The 21,275-nt window shown below is 44.6% G+C and overlaps 1 protein-coding gene across 7 annotated transcripts in view; it reads left to right on the forward strand.

Moving 5' to 3' along the window:
* Nucleotides 1-21,275, forward strand: part of PHACTR1 (phosphatase and actin regulator 1) — a 312,123-nt gene that overhangs the window by 47,783 nt on the left and 243,065 nt on the right. Inside the window, exon 1 of one of the 7 annotated variants that reach the window (XM_077353225.1) lies at nt 18,640-18,751. The exons of the other annotated variants lie outside the window; for them this stretch is intronic. Within the exon in view, the coding sequence (XP_077209340.1) occupies nt 18,691-18,751 (61 nt within the window). The 5' untranslated portion in view covers nt 18,640-18,690. Of the gene's footprint in view, nt 1-18,639; nt 18,752-21,275 lie in introns of those variants that run through there. 7 annotated transcript variants of the gene reach the window in all.

Raw genomic sequence — 21,275 nt, forward strand, 5'->3', positions numbered from 1 at the left:
TTGAGCACGGGGTTGACCTAGATCAGCGGTTCTCAACCACCCTAATACCGCAACCTATACAGCAGGGGCGGCAGTGCATGCGCACATGTGCGCATGCGCGCACACTGCTGCCACTCCTACAGCACTGGTGAGCTGCAAGGCAGCGATGTGGAGGTCAGCGCCATGCCACCTCCATGACCCCTGGGAAAGGGCTGAAGGTCCCCTTGAGGGGTCATGACCCCCACCTTGAGAACCACTGGACTAGATGGTCTGTATGGCCCCTTCAAACTCTATGATTCTATGATTCTAAGACCAATCTAGGAAATATAAATGCGGGTAAGTCAAAAAGTATTGCTACTAGGGTATTAGGGTATTGTAAACCTCTACGAGCCGGACTGGGAGTGGTGGAGGATAAATCCAATTAATAATAACAACAACAACAACAACAACAAGAATAATAATTTTTAAAGACCAGTTCTTCCATGCAGAGGTTTATTCCAAACAGAATGTTCTTTAAATATGTATCTGCAATCAGTGAATGGCTGAAGACAAGTTCTCTCTGTAATACACTTCTCTTAGTCTTGTTAAGGTGCCTAAAGCTGCATTGGTGAGAAAAAGGCCAGAAGAAGGTTGTGCCAAGGAAATTCACCCAGGCTCATTCTTTGAGGGTAGCAAGGGCTGTACTATGAGAATTTCATTGAGAAACCTTCCCCCATCCACCCAGAGCCCGAATCTTGCCCCTTCAGACGTCTTTTTGTTCCCAAAACTCAAAGGAACATGATTTGAGTCCCTCAAGAATGCCAAAGCTGCCGTTCTGATATAATGAAAATTGAAGAGCACAGAATTCTTCTGGGAAAGATTTGAGAGATGGAAGCACTACCTTCAGAAATGTTCAGACCTAGATGGGGGATATGTCAGGAAACAATAGTTTCATATATTGATAGTTTTGTTTAATAGAAGTTTCTATGATTTTATAGCAGTACTTTTTGACTGACCCCTCATACATAATAAGCTTTCTAAGTCATACTCTGGTTTTATTCTGGGATAATACCCTGCTGACCCCAAAAACAGTGGATCAAGTTTAAAGTTCTGCTTTTCAGAGAACAGAGGGCTGCTCTTGCCTTATTATATCATTGTTGTATAATTGCTTGCAGTTCGTATTTCATTGTACCACGAATCTAAGAAAACTGAAAGAGCTTTGAGCAGACTTTAGAGCAAGAAAGCCCAGAGAAATGCTATAATTAAAAGGCACATGTAGAAATATTCATGTTTATTGGCGTCTAAAAGTTGAGAGTGTTGCCACAAATGAAATTCCAGACTCCAGCAGAGAATGCTGAATACTAAATATCAGTCCTATGTTTCTGCTTAAGATTTATACTCCATCCTTTCAGCCTTGCATTGTGTAAAGCCACTGAGTCATACCCTCTGAACCAGGAAAAATGTTACAATGAGAGTTTGTGTTTAGGAATGGTCCACCCATAGAACCCTCTCCTTTTTTACCGTTTGTCAAAGGGCAGTGTAATCTGTTGACAAAGTTTGAATATGCCAAGAGAGAGGGGCACGAGGCTGTTTAAAGAATAAAATAGTTTTTATTCAGAAGAGAAACAACTATGCATTGAGAGAGAGCAATAGATAACTATAGTCACTGTGGTCTACAGTCACTTACATTGCTCAATACATGTTATGTTGGCAAGTAGGGAAGAAGTGTTCTCAAAAAGGCAGGATGTCTCGTGTTGAGCCAGCCACAGCACTGGTGATAATTTGAAAAAACATCAGGAAGTTCCTATCCTATCTATGCTAAAGGTACATTTCCTCCTGCAGGACACCCTTTATATTCTGCTCAATTATGCACACTACGTATCTTGCATATTCCAACATAATCAGTCCTAGGCAGAGTTACACCATTTTGAGCCAGACTGCAAAGGACTTAGATCAAAGTTTGGGTCCAACAAAGTTTAATTCTGGGTAAAAGCTTTTTTGTGGGCATGCACATTTTCTTCAGAAAAGCTTATGATCCAAAGTAAACTTTGTTGGTCTTAAAGTTGCCACTGGACTCACAAGTTGTCCTGTTGCTTCAAGCCAACACCTCTACTCCCCTCTGTAATTCTACTTAGGATTAGTCCAGGGGTGGCAAACTGTGGCTCTCTAGATGTCCTTGCTGGAAGGGCCCCACAGAGGAAAGCAATGGCAGCCCACCTCTACTTGTCACTTGCCTTGGAAGTCAGTTGCAACTTCAAACATACCAATGTTTGCAGAGGACCTAGGATTGGCTGCGACCAGTGTAGATAGATGGCAACCTTGGTCTTGTGAATGGAAGAGTCTTAAGAGGCTTAGGAAGAGTCTTAAGAGGCTTAGGAAAAACTGAGCTTTATTTAAGGGTGGAGACATCAGAATTAAGCTGCTCTTAGCAAGTGGGATTTCATGCTAGTATGAAATAGTTCAGAACCAGCATGGTGGTTTAAAACAGTGTTCTCCAATGGCTCATAGCTGTCCTCTCCCAGCTGTGCTAGCTCTGGATTGAAGACTGGATTGAGTTCAAGGTTTTAATGCTCAACACCCTAAACGGTCTTGGACCATCGTATCTATAGGAATACCTTTCTCACTATGTCCCCCAAAGAGCATTAAGATCTAGTCAACAGGGCCTGCTCAGGATACCCAGCCCTAAAGAGATCAAATTGGTCTCAACCAGAGCCAAGGATTTTTCAGCCCCAACCTCGGCCTGGTAGAATGCTCTGCCAACTGAAATCAGAGCCCTGCAGGTTCCACAAGGCCCTGCAGTAACCGCGGACAGTTCCACAAGGCCATGCAGGACCTAGAACAGTTTCACAAGGCCCTTCAGGACCTTGGACAGCTCCACGAGGGCTGGAGCACCTTGGACAGTTCCACAAGGCCCTGCAGGACCAGGAACAGTTCCACGAGGCCCTGCAGGACCTAGAACAGTTTCACAAGGCCCTTCAGGACCTCGGACAGCTCCACAAGGGACTGGAGCACCTCGGACAGTTCCACAAGGTCCTGCAGGACCAAGAACAGTTCCACAAGGCCCTGCAGGACCTCGGACAGCTCCACAAGGCCATATTTTGCCAGGCTATGGTTGAGGCCTAAAACCAACAAATCACCTGACTGGCCTCCTTTGTCAGAATCCACCAACCAACTCAAATGACCCCCTCTGCGATCACCCCCCCCCTTCCCAATGATAGAAAGAGTGGGCAATTAGTTCTAATAATTTGCTTTAACGTTTATTTACCTTGAATCTCTATTTTTGTTTTACATTTTTATATGTATTTATCTGTACTGTAATCCACTCTCAGTGTCACATAACAGGGCAGAAATTAGTCATCATGATCTGAAGAACTGGGTTTGATTCCCCTGCTCCTTCCCATTGGCTAGTCACAGCTCTCTCTTCAATCCAGAGCTCTCTCATCCTCTCCTACCTCACAGGGTGTCTGTTGTCTGGAGAGGAAGATTGTAAGAATCTTTGAGACTTCTCAAGATAGAGAAACTCTTCTGCTGTTGCTATACAGGCAGGTGGGTGTGTCCCTGCTTTAGATGAGCAGAATTATCCTCATATCTACATGGGCTTGGAAGGGTCATCTTGGTTGTGAAGGGCAAAGTCATATTTGGAAGCTGTGTGGTTCATTATTCTAGTTGCAAGTAGGTGTTGAGTTACCTCCTTGCAACTAGCATGACTTCCATGGGCTTTGTATAATGATCTTCTCTAAAGCCCGTTGCTTTCCATGGCTCTTCCAGGGATGAATGTGCTTAGCTGTCTGTGAAAGGGGGTGGGTGGTTGTACAGAACATTATAGGATGACTGAGTGAAGGCACTCACGAAAGGTGCTAATAAAAGCAGAAAGGGAGAAATGGTGGGTTCAGCAATAGCTGGAGAGATCAGATAACCTAAACCCCTGAATGGGATGTGTTATGGCCCATCTTAGATTTATGGTTGGTTGATGCTGGTTGCTGATGTGGATACCCTTATGTTTTGCCAAAGCCTGCTAGTTTGGACCATACACTTTTCTTTCTTGTGGCTACCTTCAAATAGATTAGTTATGAATTATGAGTCTTTCCCTTGTGCCCAGGGCCAAATGACATTTAGCACCGGAGTTCTTGATAGAAATGTCAAAGTAAGTTGCCCAGAACCAAGCAGCTGTGAGAATGGGGGGATCTGAATGGGGGCCATAAAACTGGGGTGGGAGAAGTGTACTATTTCCCCCACCTAGGCTGCTACCCCTGAGCAAGAAGTAAAAATGGATTCACACCTTGAAGCATTCAGAAAGTAATTTATGTATATGAGAATAGTGCTGGGAGAAGAGATAAACTTCAGGTTACAGCAGAACAGGGGAGACTGAGGTTCAAATCTCTGTTGGACCATAATGCTTCCCATGTACCCTTAAGCCAGTCATGCACTCTTAGCCTAACCTTCCTCACTGAGTTATTGTAAGGATAAAATGGGGAAGACACAATCATGCATACTGCTCAGAGCTCCTCTGAAGATCCAAAGGTGGGCCATCAACCCTTCCAGCCATGAAGCAGATTTCAGACTCTCCCAGAGACAGTTTTAAAGAGTAGAGTTCTAGTCACAGAACTTCAGCATTGTATTTAGTTTCACCCTCAGTTCCACGCACAAAAAGAGTGGGCAGACAAATGAATAGCTGCATGGTCATGTTCCTCTCCTCTCCCTGCTTCAGCCTGTTCCAGCACACTTGGGTGGCAGATTGAACTGTTTGTGTTTCAGATGGACATTTGGGCATGGAAATATGGGTGGGTCACAGTTTTGGCTATTTTTTAGTTTTTATTCATTTTGTTTTATTGTGTGGCATGTGTGTAACATAGGAACCAAAGAAGCTGAGGAGTGTAAACATTCTTATCACAAAAACATATTAAAGACACATTTTATTGTACAGTGCTGGAGGTCAATTTAGAACAGAAAATATACTATGAGTGACACAAAACATGCCCAGATAACAAAATGACCTGTAACAAAATGACCTAATGTGTTTCAATCCAAAATGGATCTTCTTCAGAGGTCAATTACAGATCAACACGTACGTAAATATCCCTAAACAAAACCCCCCACTTTTTTCCAGTCAGAAAGGTTGAATAAAAGTAAACAACAGAAATAATGGAATATTACCAAAAGTATTACAGTTAAATGAAGAAATGGATTCCGTATCATAATAATAATCCTTACAATACTATTTATTTGTTTGTTTGTTTGTTTGTTTGGATTTTTATACCGCCCTTCCATATGGCTCTGGGCGGTTTACATAGAACATTGTAAAAATAGTTACATAGAACATTATAACAACCTGTCAGATAACAATCATGAGATATATAGAGGTGCCAATAAATGTCTTGGGTCTATATTGTGATGGACAGAATTCACGATTACCAGATAGACACCTTTCTGTAAATCTAATAAATAGCACATTTTAGGTAGACACAATTCCCCTCACCCGAAATTAACTTTTATTATATTTTTAGGATATTAATGTTTATCCTTCTCAATCTCTTTGATTCCTGGTTCGTTTTACAGGCTGGGTTTGTCTCCTTTCCCTTCCCTCTTCTGTTTTCCTGTGTGTTGTGTAGCCAGGAGATCCTAGGATTGTCTGGCAGCCAGGCAAGAGACATTCTTTGCCATTGCCTGCCTCCTTGACATCACCCCTAGTGTCCCTTGCAGGCCTCCATCCACATACTAGCCAGAGTTGACTCTGCTTAGCTTCTGAGATCTGACAAGATTATGCTTGCCTGGACTCTCGGGTCAGGGATACAATTCTGACATACTGTATGGAAAGGCCTATCCAGAGCCCTCGGTATAAGATCTTGCCTGACCTATTTGTTGTGGATTTGCATTCCATTTCCTCCATCTTAAAAAAATAATGGCCTGCTGCTTGACAGGTTGCTGATCAGCATCCTTCTTGCCCCGACCTAGATAGACCAGGCTGGACGAATCTCATCAGATATCAGAATTTGGCCCTAACTAGTATTTCAATAGGAGGCCTCCAAGGAATACCAGGGTCATGGTTCAGAGGTAAGCATCGGCAAACTATCTCTGAACATCTCTTGCCTTGGAAACCCTTTTTCAACCTTTTGACTATGGAGGAGCACCTGAAATATTTTTCACGCTTTGAGGAACCCCAGTAGTGGCAACATCCCCCTTTGGAGAAGTGGACAATGCGGGAGCCAGCCAATTAATTGATTGATCATTTACCATTTCCATTGTGGAGAAAGAGACTCGGCCTGTAGAGCAACATGGGAAAAGGGCTACAGTGAAGACCTAGTAATGTCAGTGGCCATCTGAACTTCTGGGAAAGGCCACGTAACCCCTGGGGAGCTCTCATGGAACCCCAGGGTTCTCCAGAACCCTCGTTGAGGATCCCTGCCCTATGGGGTTCCCATAAATCAGCTGTGACGTGATTTCACAAAATAAAGCAAAAGCAAAGTAATTGTCAGCAGGGCTTTTAGGGGCAATTTGTTGCCGTCGTTGTTTTTCCGTACCTTGTTAACCTGCCCGCTGCATATTCCAGGAAAGTAACTCCTGCTATGAATCTGTGACCCACCTACCCCACTGTTTTAAGTCATCATTTTTTATTTTTGATATTTTGTCCGTTCTTTCAGAGCAACTGTGTGGAGATTTATATGCATCCATAAAGACAGTTATTTCCATCTCTAAACTGAAACTACCCTGTTATCGGGGAATAACTGTTTTCCTCTGAGCTGTGCTCCTTTTACAGCTCACTGGGAGCTGTCTTTTCTGCTGTGATCTGTTTCTGCAGCAGATCCATTTCTTCCCGATGGGTGCCTGGAAATTCAGCCTTCGCTTCTTTCACCGTAGCAGGATAGAGACTAGCTCAGCTCACAAGTTACAGAGAACCCACAAACACTCCGTTTACAGGGTATGCTTGGTTTTCCTGCATACATTCATTGAATCATTCTCATGCTGATATACACTGAGGGTTGGCAACCTCGAGGGGGTGGGGCTTGGGAAGAGGATCCCTCAGCAGGATATAATAATGCCACACCTTCCCACACAGCCATTTTCACCAGGGGGAACTTATTTTGGGTGTCTGGAGAGCAATTATAATAGCGGGAGATCTCCAGGTACCCCCTGGAGATTGGCAAGCCTACTAATCACTGGCAGTCTTCAAGCAAAGGTTGGATACACACTTTTCTTGGATGCTTTAGGATGCTTAGGGCTGATCCTGCGTTGAGCAGGGGGTTGGACTAGATGGCCTGTATGGCCCCTTCCAACTCTATGATTCTATGATTCTATGATTCTATGATTCTAATAAACAGAGGACAGAGCTGAAATTTTACAATATTTTACGACTCTTGCCAGTTTCAAAGTTTCTAACGATACTATGGAACTTCTAATAGTTCCCGGCCCCAGGGAGATTCGCCTGGCCTTGACTAGAGCCAGGGCCTTTTCAGTACTGGCCCCAATCTGGTGTTACATACATGGCCCTTGTTTCTATTAAAGATACAGAAGTAAGATGTGGAGTTGGAGCATGGAGGAAGCATCTAGGCAAGAAAATCTCTGCATGATTTGCGCTGTCCCTGTAAGTGCTATCCTGCAAAATTACTGTGTGGCAAGGAACCATGTGGGGAATCGTACCTGGCAAGAGAATGACAGTATGTGATGGGGAACCAAGGCTTCAACTCAGATAATAACAGCATTCTCCACAGTTTGGAGGAGGCCAGAGCTTTAACGTGAAGTAACTCTACTTAGCTGGCCGGTCTGGAGGCTTCATACCCCTTCCCTTCAACCGTGTTTGATGCATCTCTGTCTCGCCTCTGTGCTTGAACAGGGCTCTGAAGTCTGGCTACACAGAGTTTCTCTCTATCTTGGTTCCAGCCTTAGATTACAGTGTTCCTACTGTAAGCCCCAGATCCCTTGTCAGGTCAAGTACAACAGTATGGAGCTGACATGTGGTAATAACCTTTGGAATTGCAACTGAGAGCAAATCTGCTTGCCAGAGGTATGGCGTTTCAGAGGCACCATGGCACATGATTCTCTCCTCTTGCTGCTGTTCATTGTAATGTTGTTTCTTTGCTCCCGTGGATCCGTGCTTTAAGTGTCAATAAATCTAAGTGTGAATAAATCTAGTACTCTGCTTTAGCACAACAGTAGGTCTTGCAATCACAGCATTAATCTTGTTTTGCCAATGCTAATTTGTGTTTTGGATAAACAACTCTGATTTTTAGGATTCCAGCCATGAAACTGAGGTTTGTCTTGGAGATCTTGAGTTCTGGGCAGGATCAAGAAACAAACCTTTCTTTACTATGTACGTATCAATTAGAAGTAATGTGCGCTTAGAGCCAGCATTGCTCTGTAAGCAATTTTAGTCTCACCATCTGTTGGAAATGAGGCAAACACAGTTTTAATGAAAACACATTCCACAATTCAGTTAACTAATGAATCTGATGTAATGGATATAATGTTATATATGCGTTAAGCCGCATGTCAGCCTTTAAGTGTTTTGATTGATTGATTGATTCCTGAAATGACAATTCTAATAAATAGCATAATAATATTAGAAGAAGAAGAAGAAGAAGAAGAAGAAGAAGAAGAAGAAGAAGAAGAAGAAGAAGAAGAAGAAGAAGAAGAAGAAGCAACAGTTAGTTAGTTCTTATATGCTACTTTTCTCTACCAGGAGCTTCAAAGCGGCTTACAATTGCCTTCCCTTTCCTCTCCCCAAAACAGACATCCTTTGAGGGAGGTGAGGCTGCATTGATTCCCTCCTCTCCACACTGCGGTGCTGGCTGCCTCAGGCTTCGGTGATCGCTGAGGCGGCTAAACCAAGCCAAAGCGCACAACCCTACACAGAATACATACATACACACATTATTGATGTTTATTTGTTTACTGGAACTACTGGCATAATATTTAGCCATGCTACTAAATATGACCGAAAGAGGGGATAGTGGAAATACAGAGCTGAATATGACCTATGGGAGTCATGACGTATGGGTATTTATTTATTTATTTATTTATTTATTTATTTATTTGTCATATTTCTATACCGCCCTCCCCAGAGGTATCATATGAGATCTGGGGGTGGGCCCATTCAGGTTTCTGCAAGTGAAGGAGGGGTCTGGAGGGATTAACTCCCTTCTTTCCCAGCTGCCCTGTGCCCCAGCCACCCCAGCTACCCCTTCACAGGCAGCTATCTGGCACCAAGCATTAGCTCTTGTGGCCTTGGGAGATTTTGGTGTACTTCCTGCAGGATATACTAAAATGGACGACAGGATTGGCTACTGGGAGCAATGGGAGAGGCTTGAAGGCCCATATGGAACCAGGAATGCCCCTTCGCCCCATACTGCAGAAATTTCCCAAGCTGGAGTTGGCAGCCTTGAAATCTAGCAGCAGAGCATGTTAAGAGGATTACTGTTCAGTTAACTGCTTGGCATGCTCCTTCTAAAAGGCATGTCTCTAAATCATTTGACCTGTATATTTTTTGCAAATTGTTGATTGACGAAAGGAGATGTGGGAACTGGAATAGAAGTCTTTACCAGATTCAGAAATGTTTATTTTTTGATGTAGTGGCTTGATGAATCTACATCCTATCTGGATTGCTCAATACATTCCCCCACCCTCAAGAATTCTTTTTTTGGGAATCACTATACAGATCTCTCTCTCTCTCTCTCTCTCTCTCTCTCTCTCTCTCTCTCTCTCTCTCTCTCTCTCTCTGTATGTATGTATGTATGTATGTATGTATGTATGTATGTATGTATGTATGTATGTATGTGTAAACACACAGGCTCTTATTATACCTTTAATAACATAGGAAATGTTTCAGTGTAGTTCAATTTTAAAAGAGATAAGATACTGCTTTAAGAATTTTGTCTTTCAATTTTTCCTTAGCTGTTGTTCCTTGATCCTCACATGTTAATTTTTTTTTTAAAAAAGCAATGCAGATGTATACCTTTCCCATGGAACTGCTAATGATCAAATGCTCATTAACATTCCCGGGAGTTTCCATTGTTCAGTCACTGCAAATTACACAGAAATTACAGTGCATTAATCTGTCTCGTGCCTCTTCTAATAATAAACACACATACGCACAATATTTCAAATACGGGGTTTGCTTCAGATCTGTATGTTTTAACCCTCAACAAATCAGATGTGTTCCCTCAAGGGGATTGTCTTTCAGTTGTCAAATGCGTTTATTTTTTCCTTGGAGCAATACTGTAGAAAACATGAATAATTTCAGAAAGAATATCTTGCCTCACTTAGTGGCCAGTAGAAATTAGATTCGCTTTCTCTTTCTTTTCAAAGGACTTGTAAGTCTTCTCCATTTTGAAAAAAATATCCCAGCTTTCCTATTCATCTTGGTTTTGTTGATGTATTTCTGTCTTTCTGTCATAGAAAAGGATGGCTATCATCCAAGGATGCTTGAAAAGAAACCTCAAAGTAGCTTTCAGCGCAACAGACAAAAAGGATCTAGCAGATTTCCTGGTGGCTTCACATGTTACATGATAAGCCAACACTGATGGCTACTTAATTTTTTCTTCTATCAAATGACAGCTAACTTCAAGTGACCTCAGAGGGTCTTAAAGGCAAGAAACATTCAGAGGCAGTTCTCCCTTGCCTGGCTCTGTTTATGACTGTGGTATTTCTTGGTGACTTCTCTTTCCAATACTGACCAGGGCTGACCTGTTTGGCTTGAGATCAGGATAGCCAGGTCAAGACAACTACTTAATACAGTATGAGTCCAGTGGTACCTTTAAGACCAACAAAGTATTATTCTGGGTATAAGCACACTTCTTCAGAAACACTGAACCATTACATATTGGTAGAGGGTGTTACCAGAAAGAGACAATTAGAACCAAGTTGCCTAAGTAATTGAGCAGTAAATATAGCTAAGACTAGATGAAGGTGATTGGTAAGACCTATGAATAACAGCAAATTAGTATACTGCATAATAAAGGAGTTTACAGCAGATGCGAGAATTGAATGATGTTAGCATGTGCAGTTAGATAACCAATATCTCTGTTAAGTCCTGGAGGTTCCATTGTCCTGAGTGCTGTAATAACTTGTAACAGTAGTCTCCTTTGAGATCCTGTAAGTTTGAAATATTCTCAGAAAACAAAAATACTCTGTTTTCTGATTCTTAATGTCAGATTTATGTCCATTTATCTATCGGTGTAGGGTTTGAACTGTTTGTCTTATGTAGAGAACTGAAGTGCATTGTTGGCATTTAATGGTATATATCATGTTAGAAGATGTGCAAGTGAATGAACCTGAAATGATGTAGTTGATTTAGTTAGGTCCAGTGATTGTGCTGTCAGGGTGTAAATGGTAGCAAAAGTGGCACCTGGGTTTAATGTAAACTCTGGTAAGTGTCCACATTCAAATTTGGTGTTGTATTATTGTTTGAGATTGTTTAAGATAGAGGACTGTCTGTGGGCAAGAAAAGGTTTGCTCCCCCCAGTACTTGTGAAAGAGAACTGTGATTTTCCAGAAGAGGCTGTAAATTGCTGCTGATGCATTGAAACTGTTTTAAGTTGATAGTCGTATGTGACCACTAGTGGAATCTCCAGGGCTTAACAAAGATATCGGTTTCTTATCTCACCACACATGCTAACGTAATTCAGTTCTCATGTCTGTTGTAGTTTCCTTTACTATAGTATATGCTAAGGCTAATTTGCTGTTATTAACAGGTCTTACCAATTGCCTTCGTCCAGTCTTAGCTGCATTTTTTGCTCCTTACTTCTGAAGATTGAGCCTAATTAGCTCTTCCTGGCAGCACCTTCTTCACCCTCTACCTATATGTAACTACCTATATGGTGACTTCTGTTTCAGTTAATCTGAAGAAGTGTGCATGCACAGGAAAGCTTAGACCCAGAATTAAACTCTGTTGGTCTTAAAGGTGCCAAAACTTTGTTTGCTGCCACCCACCTGAATACTTACTACAGCATACTTGAAAACTCATATATCATACAGATAGCCACTTTTGACTGAAGCCAGGATCATCAAACGTACCTCCAGTGTGATCCTAGACAGAGTTACGCTATTAAAAATTAGTGGGCTTTAAAAGGGTGTAGGTATGTTTAGGATTTCACGATAAGAGGCTCAGTTTGGATTTCTGCAACATAATGCATGATGGCACCTAGGAGGGAGTAGCCAATCACCCTTGTTATATCCATAAGTTTATTTTGTATGTAAAAATTCTGGCCTTTATTTTGGAGAGGAAGGAACAAGTTGTCAGACTATGCTGTGATTTATCAGGCATAAGTATTCAGAGCTCCACACACACACACACACACACAAGCTTACTGATTTTGTTCGTATCTTATCTGTCTCCATGCTGGTTGCTCCAGAAAAATCCATATTAATTGAATCACAGACTGATTAGCATAGCTGTGACTCATGACGCAAGTGTCTTTTTTAGGAACCGTAAAGCGAGAAAACAAATGTAGCCAAACTAATGTAATAATTATTGAATTAAGATGAGTTTACTCCGTCACTGGCTCATTTTCATCAGCTGGTGCTTTGGGTTTGGGTTCAGACGGCTGTCTAAAGGGACCACAATACAAACAAACAAAGAGCTCACTTCTCATGCAGTCCCTCTCTGACCGCTTGGATGTATTTTAAAATGCTCTGGTATAATGCTTGTAATTTATGGCCAGGTTTCAATAGACCACAAGTGAACAATAAAGCATTAGGAAATATGAAAGTAGGGAGATCCCTCCGAAGCAGAAGATGTTTCTTTAGAACATGGGTTCCCAGCTAGGACTCCTTGGCCTTTCTTCTATATTCTGCCTTAATGAACTTGGCCACAAGCTATTTCCAGCTTTGCTGTAAAAGCAGGGAACTGGACGCTTCCATTGACTTGGGATTGGCATTCGTGCATGGTTTACCACACCTGGGAAAGGGGGGTGAAACCTACTTCCAAATGCCTATTTTCTCTCCACCCTCAGTCCTCCTCATGTGTGGCAGGGAGGCATGGCCAGCTGACGTCACTTCTGGCCCGGTTGCAGGGATCCTTGAAGCCTGAAAAATATTTTTCCATGGTCAAAAACTTGCAGATGACAACTCTAGAGCAGGGGTAGTCAACCTGTGGTCCTCCAGATGTCCATGGACTACAATTCCCATGAGCCTCTGGGGCTCATGGGAATTGTAGCCCATGGACATCTGGAGGACCACAGGTTGACTACCCCTGCTCTAGAGCATCAGAATTACAATCAGAAAGGAAAACAGCTGGTTCATAAGTACATGTTAGTCTCTTATTGTTGGCAGCACAGAAAAATTCCATTTACTTAAAATATTTATAACCTGACTTACCTCCTTGGACTCAAAGTAGCTTTCACATTAGTTCACACTAGAGCTTCTGGCCCATAGCATGATGTCACTTCCGGCAGATGCCCGGAAGTGATATCATCATGCTGGTGCGACACTCTAGGATTCACCCAAACCCTGTGATAGCTAAAGTGTTTGGGGTGAATACTAGAATATCATGCTGGTGTGGCGATGACACTCCCAGGTGTTTGCCAGAAGTGACATGGCACCATCAGCACAATGCTGCTTTTCCTGGACATTTTTATCTCACTACCCAGTGGAAGAAGAAAAAGAGCTGTTTTTTGAACCCTGCTTTTCACTACCAGGAGGAGTCTCAAAGTAGCTTACAATCACCTATTCTTCTACTCCCCACAACAGGCAACCTGTGAGGTAGTTGGGGCTGAGAGAGTTCTGAGAGACCTGTGTGACCCAAGGTCACCCAGCTGGCTGCATGTGGAGTAGGACTGAGGAATCAAACTCAGTTCTCCAGATGAGAGTTCGCTGTTCTTAACCACTGCACCATACAGGCTCTCAGTTGCAGAGCAGGCAGAGCCCTGGTCTCATTTGTAAAGAAATTAGCACAACCTTTCAGCAGCCTTTCCTCAAATACAGGAATTTCCAGTCAGGGGTCCATGGCCCCTGGGGGTCCACGGGAGCTCCAGAGGATGTCTGCGGCCTTTCTCTTCCTACCTTAATGCACTTGGCCACAAACTATAGAACTGGCTGCCACTACCCAGAGGGCTCGGTGGGTAGGCCGTGGGTGTAAAAATCAAGGAGGGTGGAGTTGGTTGTGGCGTGGTATGGGGGGGGGGATCTGGGCTATCTTAGCTTCTGCCCTTCTTTGCAACCTACATGAGGCGGAGCTGCCATAGCAGTAGTCAAGGCAGGAGGAGGTAGTGACAGGAGGATGAAGGGTGCAGGTGGTGATATCACTTCAGGTGCATGTCCGGGGCCATGGCAGGGAGGCGTGGCCAGCTGACATCCCTTCCAGGGGTCCTTGAAGCCTGAAAATTTATTTCAGGGGCTCTTCCACGGTAGAAAGATTGAAAAGGGCTGATCAAATATGTAGCAAAGACAAACAGACAAGGCACATGGGATGCACACACAGGAGTGACTCTGCCCACCAGATGCATGACCATGGTCTTTTGGGTCTTTGCTTGCAGCTTGCAAGGACAATTAAGGGAAAATAATTTTAAAAGATGTGACCAAAAGTCTGAACTTTCCCTAGAAGCTAAAGCAACTAAGCTGAGGCTAAACAACTAAACTTGGGCTGTATGTCTCTAGGTATTAATTTTAAGTAATTCCAGTTCCGTTCCCCTCCCCCCCCCCTATAAAAGAGCATCGTCAACAGGAAGATTAAAATCTTTTTTTTTTTCTGCGCAAAGCTGGACTCTGGGAAGAAGAAATCCGATAACACCTTGGGGAAATCAGTCGGTGAACAGATCCTATTTGTAGCCTTCATCATGTCATTAGGCATGCTTAAAAGATACTTGGTGAAGGCATCGGGATCCTCTGTTCTTTCTTCACACCTATCGATCCCCTCCTCCCTTCGCCCCCTCTGGCACTTTTGCGTGTTGTTGTTATTTTGCTTCTTCCGCTTTTAATATCCAGTGGCATTTGGGTGTAATTAGCCCGCCTCCTTTCACTAGATAAAACCCTAAGCTTTCCCGTCAAGGCCGCGTTCATTGATTGATTGGAATTTGGAGGGTGCAATAAGCACATACGTTCCTTTGAATCCATTGACCTGCAACTGGAGATGGCAAATGTGAGCTGCTTTGTGATAGTCTACTGATTGTTAGTTGCCAACCTCCAAGGGTGCAGTTGATTCCCCCTGGAGAAAATCTCTGCTTTGGAGAGATTCTATGGCTTTATACCTTGCTGAGGTCCCTTCCTTCCCCTCTCCAAGCTCCAAAATCTCTTTTTAACCTCTTTTAGCATCAAGTATAGAGTACTCATTAATTTGTAGCAAGGGCTTCTAGTTCCACCACATTTTAATGGTGTCACAATTGGTGTTCTTCCTTGTTAAAAAGAGTTTTGTAGCACCTCAAAGAGTCATTTTACTGCACATTTAGTGTCACAAGGATAACTGCTGGCTTAGAATTTAACAAATAGCATTGACTCAAACAGGGCTTAAATACACACTACCCATATATACATGCAATATTTGTATATGACTAGCCTGCTAGGGATGCCAGCCTCCAGGTGAGACCTGGGGATCCCTGGAATTACAGCGGCAGAGATCAGTTCCCCTGGATAAATGGATGCTTTCGACGGTGGAAGAACCCCTGAAATATTTTTCAGGCTTCAAGGAACCCTGGAAGTGGTGCAAAACCAAAGGAAAACCAAAACCCAACCTAACCAGAAAAATTAGGAACCAAAAAGCTGAGCTGCAAAAATATTTTTTAAAATGTTCAGATAATCTGTACACCGCCCGTGGCGCCGCGGGCGCCACGGACTAAATAATTCCTTAAGGGGCCTTGAGGTGGGCTTTGTCCGTGATGAGGAAGGGTCCGGATTGGACCCTTCCTCACGACAGACAATCGGAGGGACCAATCGGCAGGTGCGAAGCGCCTGCCGATTGGTCCCTCCGATTCCCAGCCCCAGCAACTGCGAGCCGCGCGCAGCGCGCCTCGCAGTTGCTCCCGGCCTGACGCGGCGAGAGGCGCAAAGCGCCTCTCACCGCGTCAGGCCGGACCCCAAGGGAGCCGCCGATGCAAACACAAGACTCCAGCCGCCGAGAAGCTGGAGAGAAAAAAAAAACACCCCCAGAGGAGCCTTTCGCAGCTCCAAGCCGGCGCCCACGAGAGCCAGCAGACAAAAACAAACTCCTGTAGGAGCCCTTCGCAGCTCCAAGCCGGCGCCCAGGAGAGCCAGCAGAAAAAAAAACTCCTGTAGGAGCCCTTCGCAGCTCCAAGCCGGCACGCCCACGAGAGCCAGCAGAAAAACATTAACCCTGTAGGAGCCTTTTGCAGCTCCAAGCCGGCACGCCCACGAGAGCCAGCAGAAAAACATTAACCCTGTAGGAGCCTTTCGCAGCTCCAAGCCGGCACGCCCACGAGAGCCAGCAGAAAAAAAAACTCCTGTAAGAGCCCTTCGCAGCTCTAAGCCGCCGCCCACGAGAGCCAGCAGAAAAACATTAACCCTATAGGAGCCTTTCGCAGCTCCAAGCCGGCACGCCCACGAGAGCCAGCAGAAAAAAAAACTCCTGTAAGAGCCCTTCGCAGCTCTAAGCCGCCGCCCACGAGAGCCAGCAGAAAAACATTAACCCTATAGGAGCCTTTCGCAGCTCCAAGCCGGCACGCCCACGAGAGCCAGCAGAAAAAAAAACTCCTGTAAGAGCCCTTCGCAGCTCTAAGCCGCCGCCCACGAGAGCCAGCAGAAAAACATTAACCCTATAGGAGCCTTTCGCAGCTCCAAGCCGGCACGCCCACGAGAGCCAGCAGAAAAAAAAATCCCCTGGAGGAGCCTTTCGCCGCTTCAAGCCGGCGCCCTGGGAGCCCCGGCAGCCGCCCACAGCGCAGCTGCTGGGTGCTCCCTGCCCTCATGGCCCCAGAACACAATGGAGCCGCCGGGAAAGCCGCAGAAGAACAAAAAAATGCAGAGGAGACGCCGCCCGCCTCCTCTTTCAGGTAGCCTGTCCCTCGCCTGCCGCTCGCTCTGGTCCCCACCTGCTAGCGCCCATTGTCTTCTTCAAACAATGGGCTTTTTTACTAGTGATTACATAAAGTGCACTAATTGAACATATTATAAACCTAGTCATCTTAGTTTAAAAACGTCACATTTCTAACTGCACGTGGAATAGGCCAACACAAATGCATTTTGAACCCGAGGGGTCCTCCTCAGTGGTCAAATGATTGTGAGGGATGCACTCGTGTATAAAAATCAACATCAAAAAGGGTTGCTCGGTGACAAAGAAAAATCCTGGGGAAAAAATATTTTCAAAACATACTAGAATGAGCATATATTTAAGAAGCATCTAATGCAATATATATTTTTTTCCTTTTATATATTTCCTTTTATATATTTAATTTATATAAACATGGTGGTAACTCACTGTTAGGTGCTGCTCCAATTAGTCTTTCTCATGTAAAGGAATCTGTTTTGAAGCCCACCTTCTAAAACATGCAGTGCCAGAAGCCACCACTCTGTAAATTAGATGGAGATTAAATTATGCCACTCAAAAACAAAATGCCCATATTTCGGTCAAAATAGCTCCATACGTACCTGTGCTTTTGCCCAGCTCTCAATCACCAGGGCATTCCCACGTGTGTCAGAAAAAGCTGTGCCATTACAAAGGGGGAGGGGGACTTTTTATGCCTACCTCAGGGGTAGTCAAACTGCGGCCCTCCAGATGTCCATGGACTACAATTCCCAGGAGCCCCCTGCCAGCGAATGCTGGCAGGGGGCTCCTGGGAATTGTAGTCCATGGACATCTGGAGGGCCGCAGTTTGACTACCCCTGTGCTAGGCTGATGCAAGACGGCAGACATTTTCTACAGGCTGTTATTGAAGGTCTAGTGAAGGAATGTGAGTGTGAGGAAGCCATTTAATGATGATTTTATAAACGAGTGCATCCCTCACAATTTGACCACTAAGGAAGACCCCGTGGGTTCAAAACGCATTTGGTCCATTCTGTGTTGGTCTATTCCATGTGCAATTAGAAATGACTCTGTTTTTTAATAGGCTGAATTAGTGCACTTTATGTAATAAATACATGAAAATCTAAAAAAAACATTTTTGCAGTGCTGTAAGTGATGACCTGCCCCTCCAGAGAAGTGTGCGCAGAAGCAAGATGAAGAAGCCAGCCAATCAATCAATCTTTTACCGCTTCCAGGGTGGAGAAGAGACTAGGCTTGGAGAGCAATAGGGGAAGTGGCTGCAGTGACAGCTGATGATGTCAGAGGCCAACAGAACATCTGGGGAAAGGTGTGTAACCCCTGGGGAGCTCTTGAATAACCCTGGGGCTCCCCAGAATCCTAGTTCAGAATCCCTGCTTTAGAGTCTGGAATCTATGGCATTGTAATCCACTGAGATCCCTGTTCTCCCCAGGCTTCATCTTGAAATCTCCATGAGTTTCCCAACCTATCCCAGAAAAGGCTATCATGTAGACTCAAGCCATGCTATTTATTTATGTTATTTATGTATGTTATTTATAGCCTGCTTTTCTCACAGGGCCATGAGGTGGATTTCACAGAGTGAGTCAGTACAGTCTCAAAAACGGGATGTTGGATAACCATTGTGTGAGGATTGTAGAAGCCCAGAGTCGCCAGAAAGAACGGAAACATTGCATGAGCCCGATGCTGGGAGCAAAAATTATACCTTGCTTGGGAGTGACAAAATACCTTGAAGTGGCCTTACCTTTCCAGAGCGAGCTGAAAGATGAGCATGTGAGAAGCTGTTGGAAGTGGCACATCTCTTCCCTTCCGTTCCCATGTCACCTTGGCAACCCACTTTCCTCTGGATGCGATGTGAGCACGAGACTGATGGCTATGGTGAGATTGCTTCTGATTTAGACAGCTGCTCCAGCAAATTAAACCAGTTTGGCCCGTTTCCACCTGTGTTCCCAGAGCACGGCCTTTCCCACCAACATAAGAGCACCCTAAGATGCAGCTAAAAGAGCCTCTTATGGCACAGAGTGGTAAGGCAGCAGAAATGCTGTCTGAAGCTGTCTGCCCATGAGGTTGGGAGTTCAATCCCAGCAGCCGGCTCAAGGTTGACTCAGCCTTCCATCCTTCCGAGGTCGGTAAAATGAGTACCCAGCTTGCTGGGGGGTAAACGGTAATGACTGGGGAAGGCACTGGCAAACCACCCCGTATTGAGTCTGCCATGAAAACGCTGGAGGGTGTCACCCCAAGGGTCAGACATGACCCGGTGCTTGCACAGGGGATACCTTTACCTTTAAGATGCAGCTATACCTCTGGCCAGCTGCTTTCGCAGCTTTGATCCCGTCAGTCTAGACACTGGTATAAATTTGGTTGCTGCTTGCCAGAAACATCAGTGATAGTTTGTGAATAGCTTTAGTAACACTTTTTAACATTTTTTTTATTTTTTGTCAATGTTCTGAAAACAGCAAGGTGTATTTGGGAGTCCGATTGGCCCTGGAAGAATATGTGATATTCAAAAGAGTAAATATGCCCTGGAGTTCTGTTGGACTTTATTTGTTTAGAAGAGAAGATGAAGAAGAGTTCATTTTTATACCTCTCCTTTTGCTATCTGAAGGAGTCTCAAAGCAGCTGACAATTGCCTTCCCTTCCTCTCCACATAACAGGCACCTTGTGAGGGAGGTGGGTCTGAGAGAGCCCTGATGTCACTGCTGTGTGAGAACCGCTCTATCAGTACTGTGACTAGCACAAGGTCACCCAGCTGGCTATGTGTGGGGGAGCGGGGAATCAAACCTGGCTCGCCAGATTGGATGCCGCTGCTCTTAACCACTACACCATCCTGGCTCTTACCCTTTGGGTGTTTGTTTCAGCAGCCAGTGATTATGACTGCTTGAACATTTTTACCAGGCAAGAAAAGATAACCTGCAAAGAAAGAATCTTACAGAAGCTTTTCGTGCAGTTTGCAGTCTAAGTGCTGGCAGGGGCTTATGGTAATTGTAGTCCATGAACATTTGGAGAGCCACAGTTTGGCCACTCATGTTCTAACATGTGAAGCTCTATGGTTTTACCATAGAGGTTCAGTTGCATGCTAGACTCTTGCCCTGACACCTTGATACCAATTTCAGTTTGCTCCAGAAGTGGCTTCATAACCCTGGAGAACTGATAGGTCGCTGGCCCTCCAAATCCCCATCCGTTGGCAGACTCCACATGCTAGTGGCAAAGCTTAATTATCACTGGAATGAAGCCTGTCTCTCTCTACCTGTCTTAACTCAAATTGAGGAGCCATTGTAAGGATAAAATGGAGGAGCTCCATGGAGGAAAGAGAAGGACAAAAAGCCCCAAATAAACCCATCCAACTGGTCAAGGAAGGATTGTAGAAATCTGCTGACAGATTGAGGTTTCGTTGAATGCATCGAGTGGGGCGGGCTTTGGACACAGCTTCATATTATTTCCTTTACTGCCCCCAAATGTTTTTAGCCCTGTTTCCCAGTCAGAAGGAACTTGCTGAGCCTGGGACTTAAGAGGCCTGAAGAGAGGAAAGTAGCTGCTGGCTGTGAGTGGCTGTATTGGCTGTATTGAATTCAAAAGGGAAAAAGAGCACGTATCAAGTGGTCTGAGTGAGTCACAAGGATCTGGATGACTCAGTTCAGATCTTTGAAATTCCGCAGGATGTGTAAGTGACGAGCCCCCGCAGGGAACGGCTCTGCAGAGTTCTTGGTGGCGAGAAAGGCGCAGAAAGACCCATGCGATGAGGTGACATTTAAAATGGCATTAGCTGCCTCGGGAACAATGCGTGAAGCCTCTGCCAGCTTCCCTGATCTGCATCTAGCTTTGCCAATGGCTGCACTTAAGTAATAATCTAGGGTTGCCAACTCTGGGTCGGGAAATTACTGGAGGTTTGGAGGTGGAGCCTGGGGGAAAGCAGGGTTTGATGGGTGGGGGGGGAGATCTTAGCAAGGGATTGAATCTCTCTTTCTCACCGGGGCTCAAGGCTAGAGCTGGCAGTCTCCAGTTAGGGCCTGGAGTTCCCCCAATTTGGCCCTTTCCCCCCACCTCATGGGTTTAAGAAACCAGGGAACCCCCCCCCCCAAAAAAAAAAATAAACAGGCAAGGAGTCTGAAAACAACTGCATTGTTTCTATGTTACCGGGAAGTGAGGTAGGGACCTCAGTGACATGGGGGGGATGCTCTGGTTTGAGGGCAAAATTCTGTGATAAGAAGCCAGTTCTACCATAGAGTTTTGCCCCAAAAAACAGAGCATCCCTTCCCAACTTCACTGACATTCCTGCGACGCTTCCAGGTAAGGTCGAAAAATTGCTTTTTTTTTTCAGGTGACATAGAAATGCTTCTTGCCTCCCTGTTCCCAGTAAGTTTTCCCCCATCCCCTACATATTGGTCCCTTGGACTTTGCAATC

This window comes from Paroedura picta, chromosome 9 (genome assembly GCF_049243985.1).
Source record: "Paroedura picta isolate Pp20150507F chromosome 9, Ppicta_v3.0, whole genome shotgun sequence".
Classification (NCBI taxonomy): Eukaryota; Metazoa; Chordata; class Lepidosauria; order Squamata; family Gekkonidae; genus Paroedura; species Paroedura picta.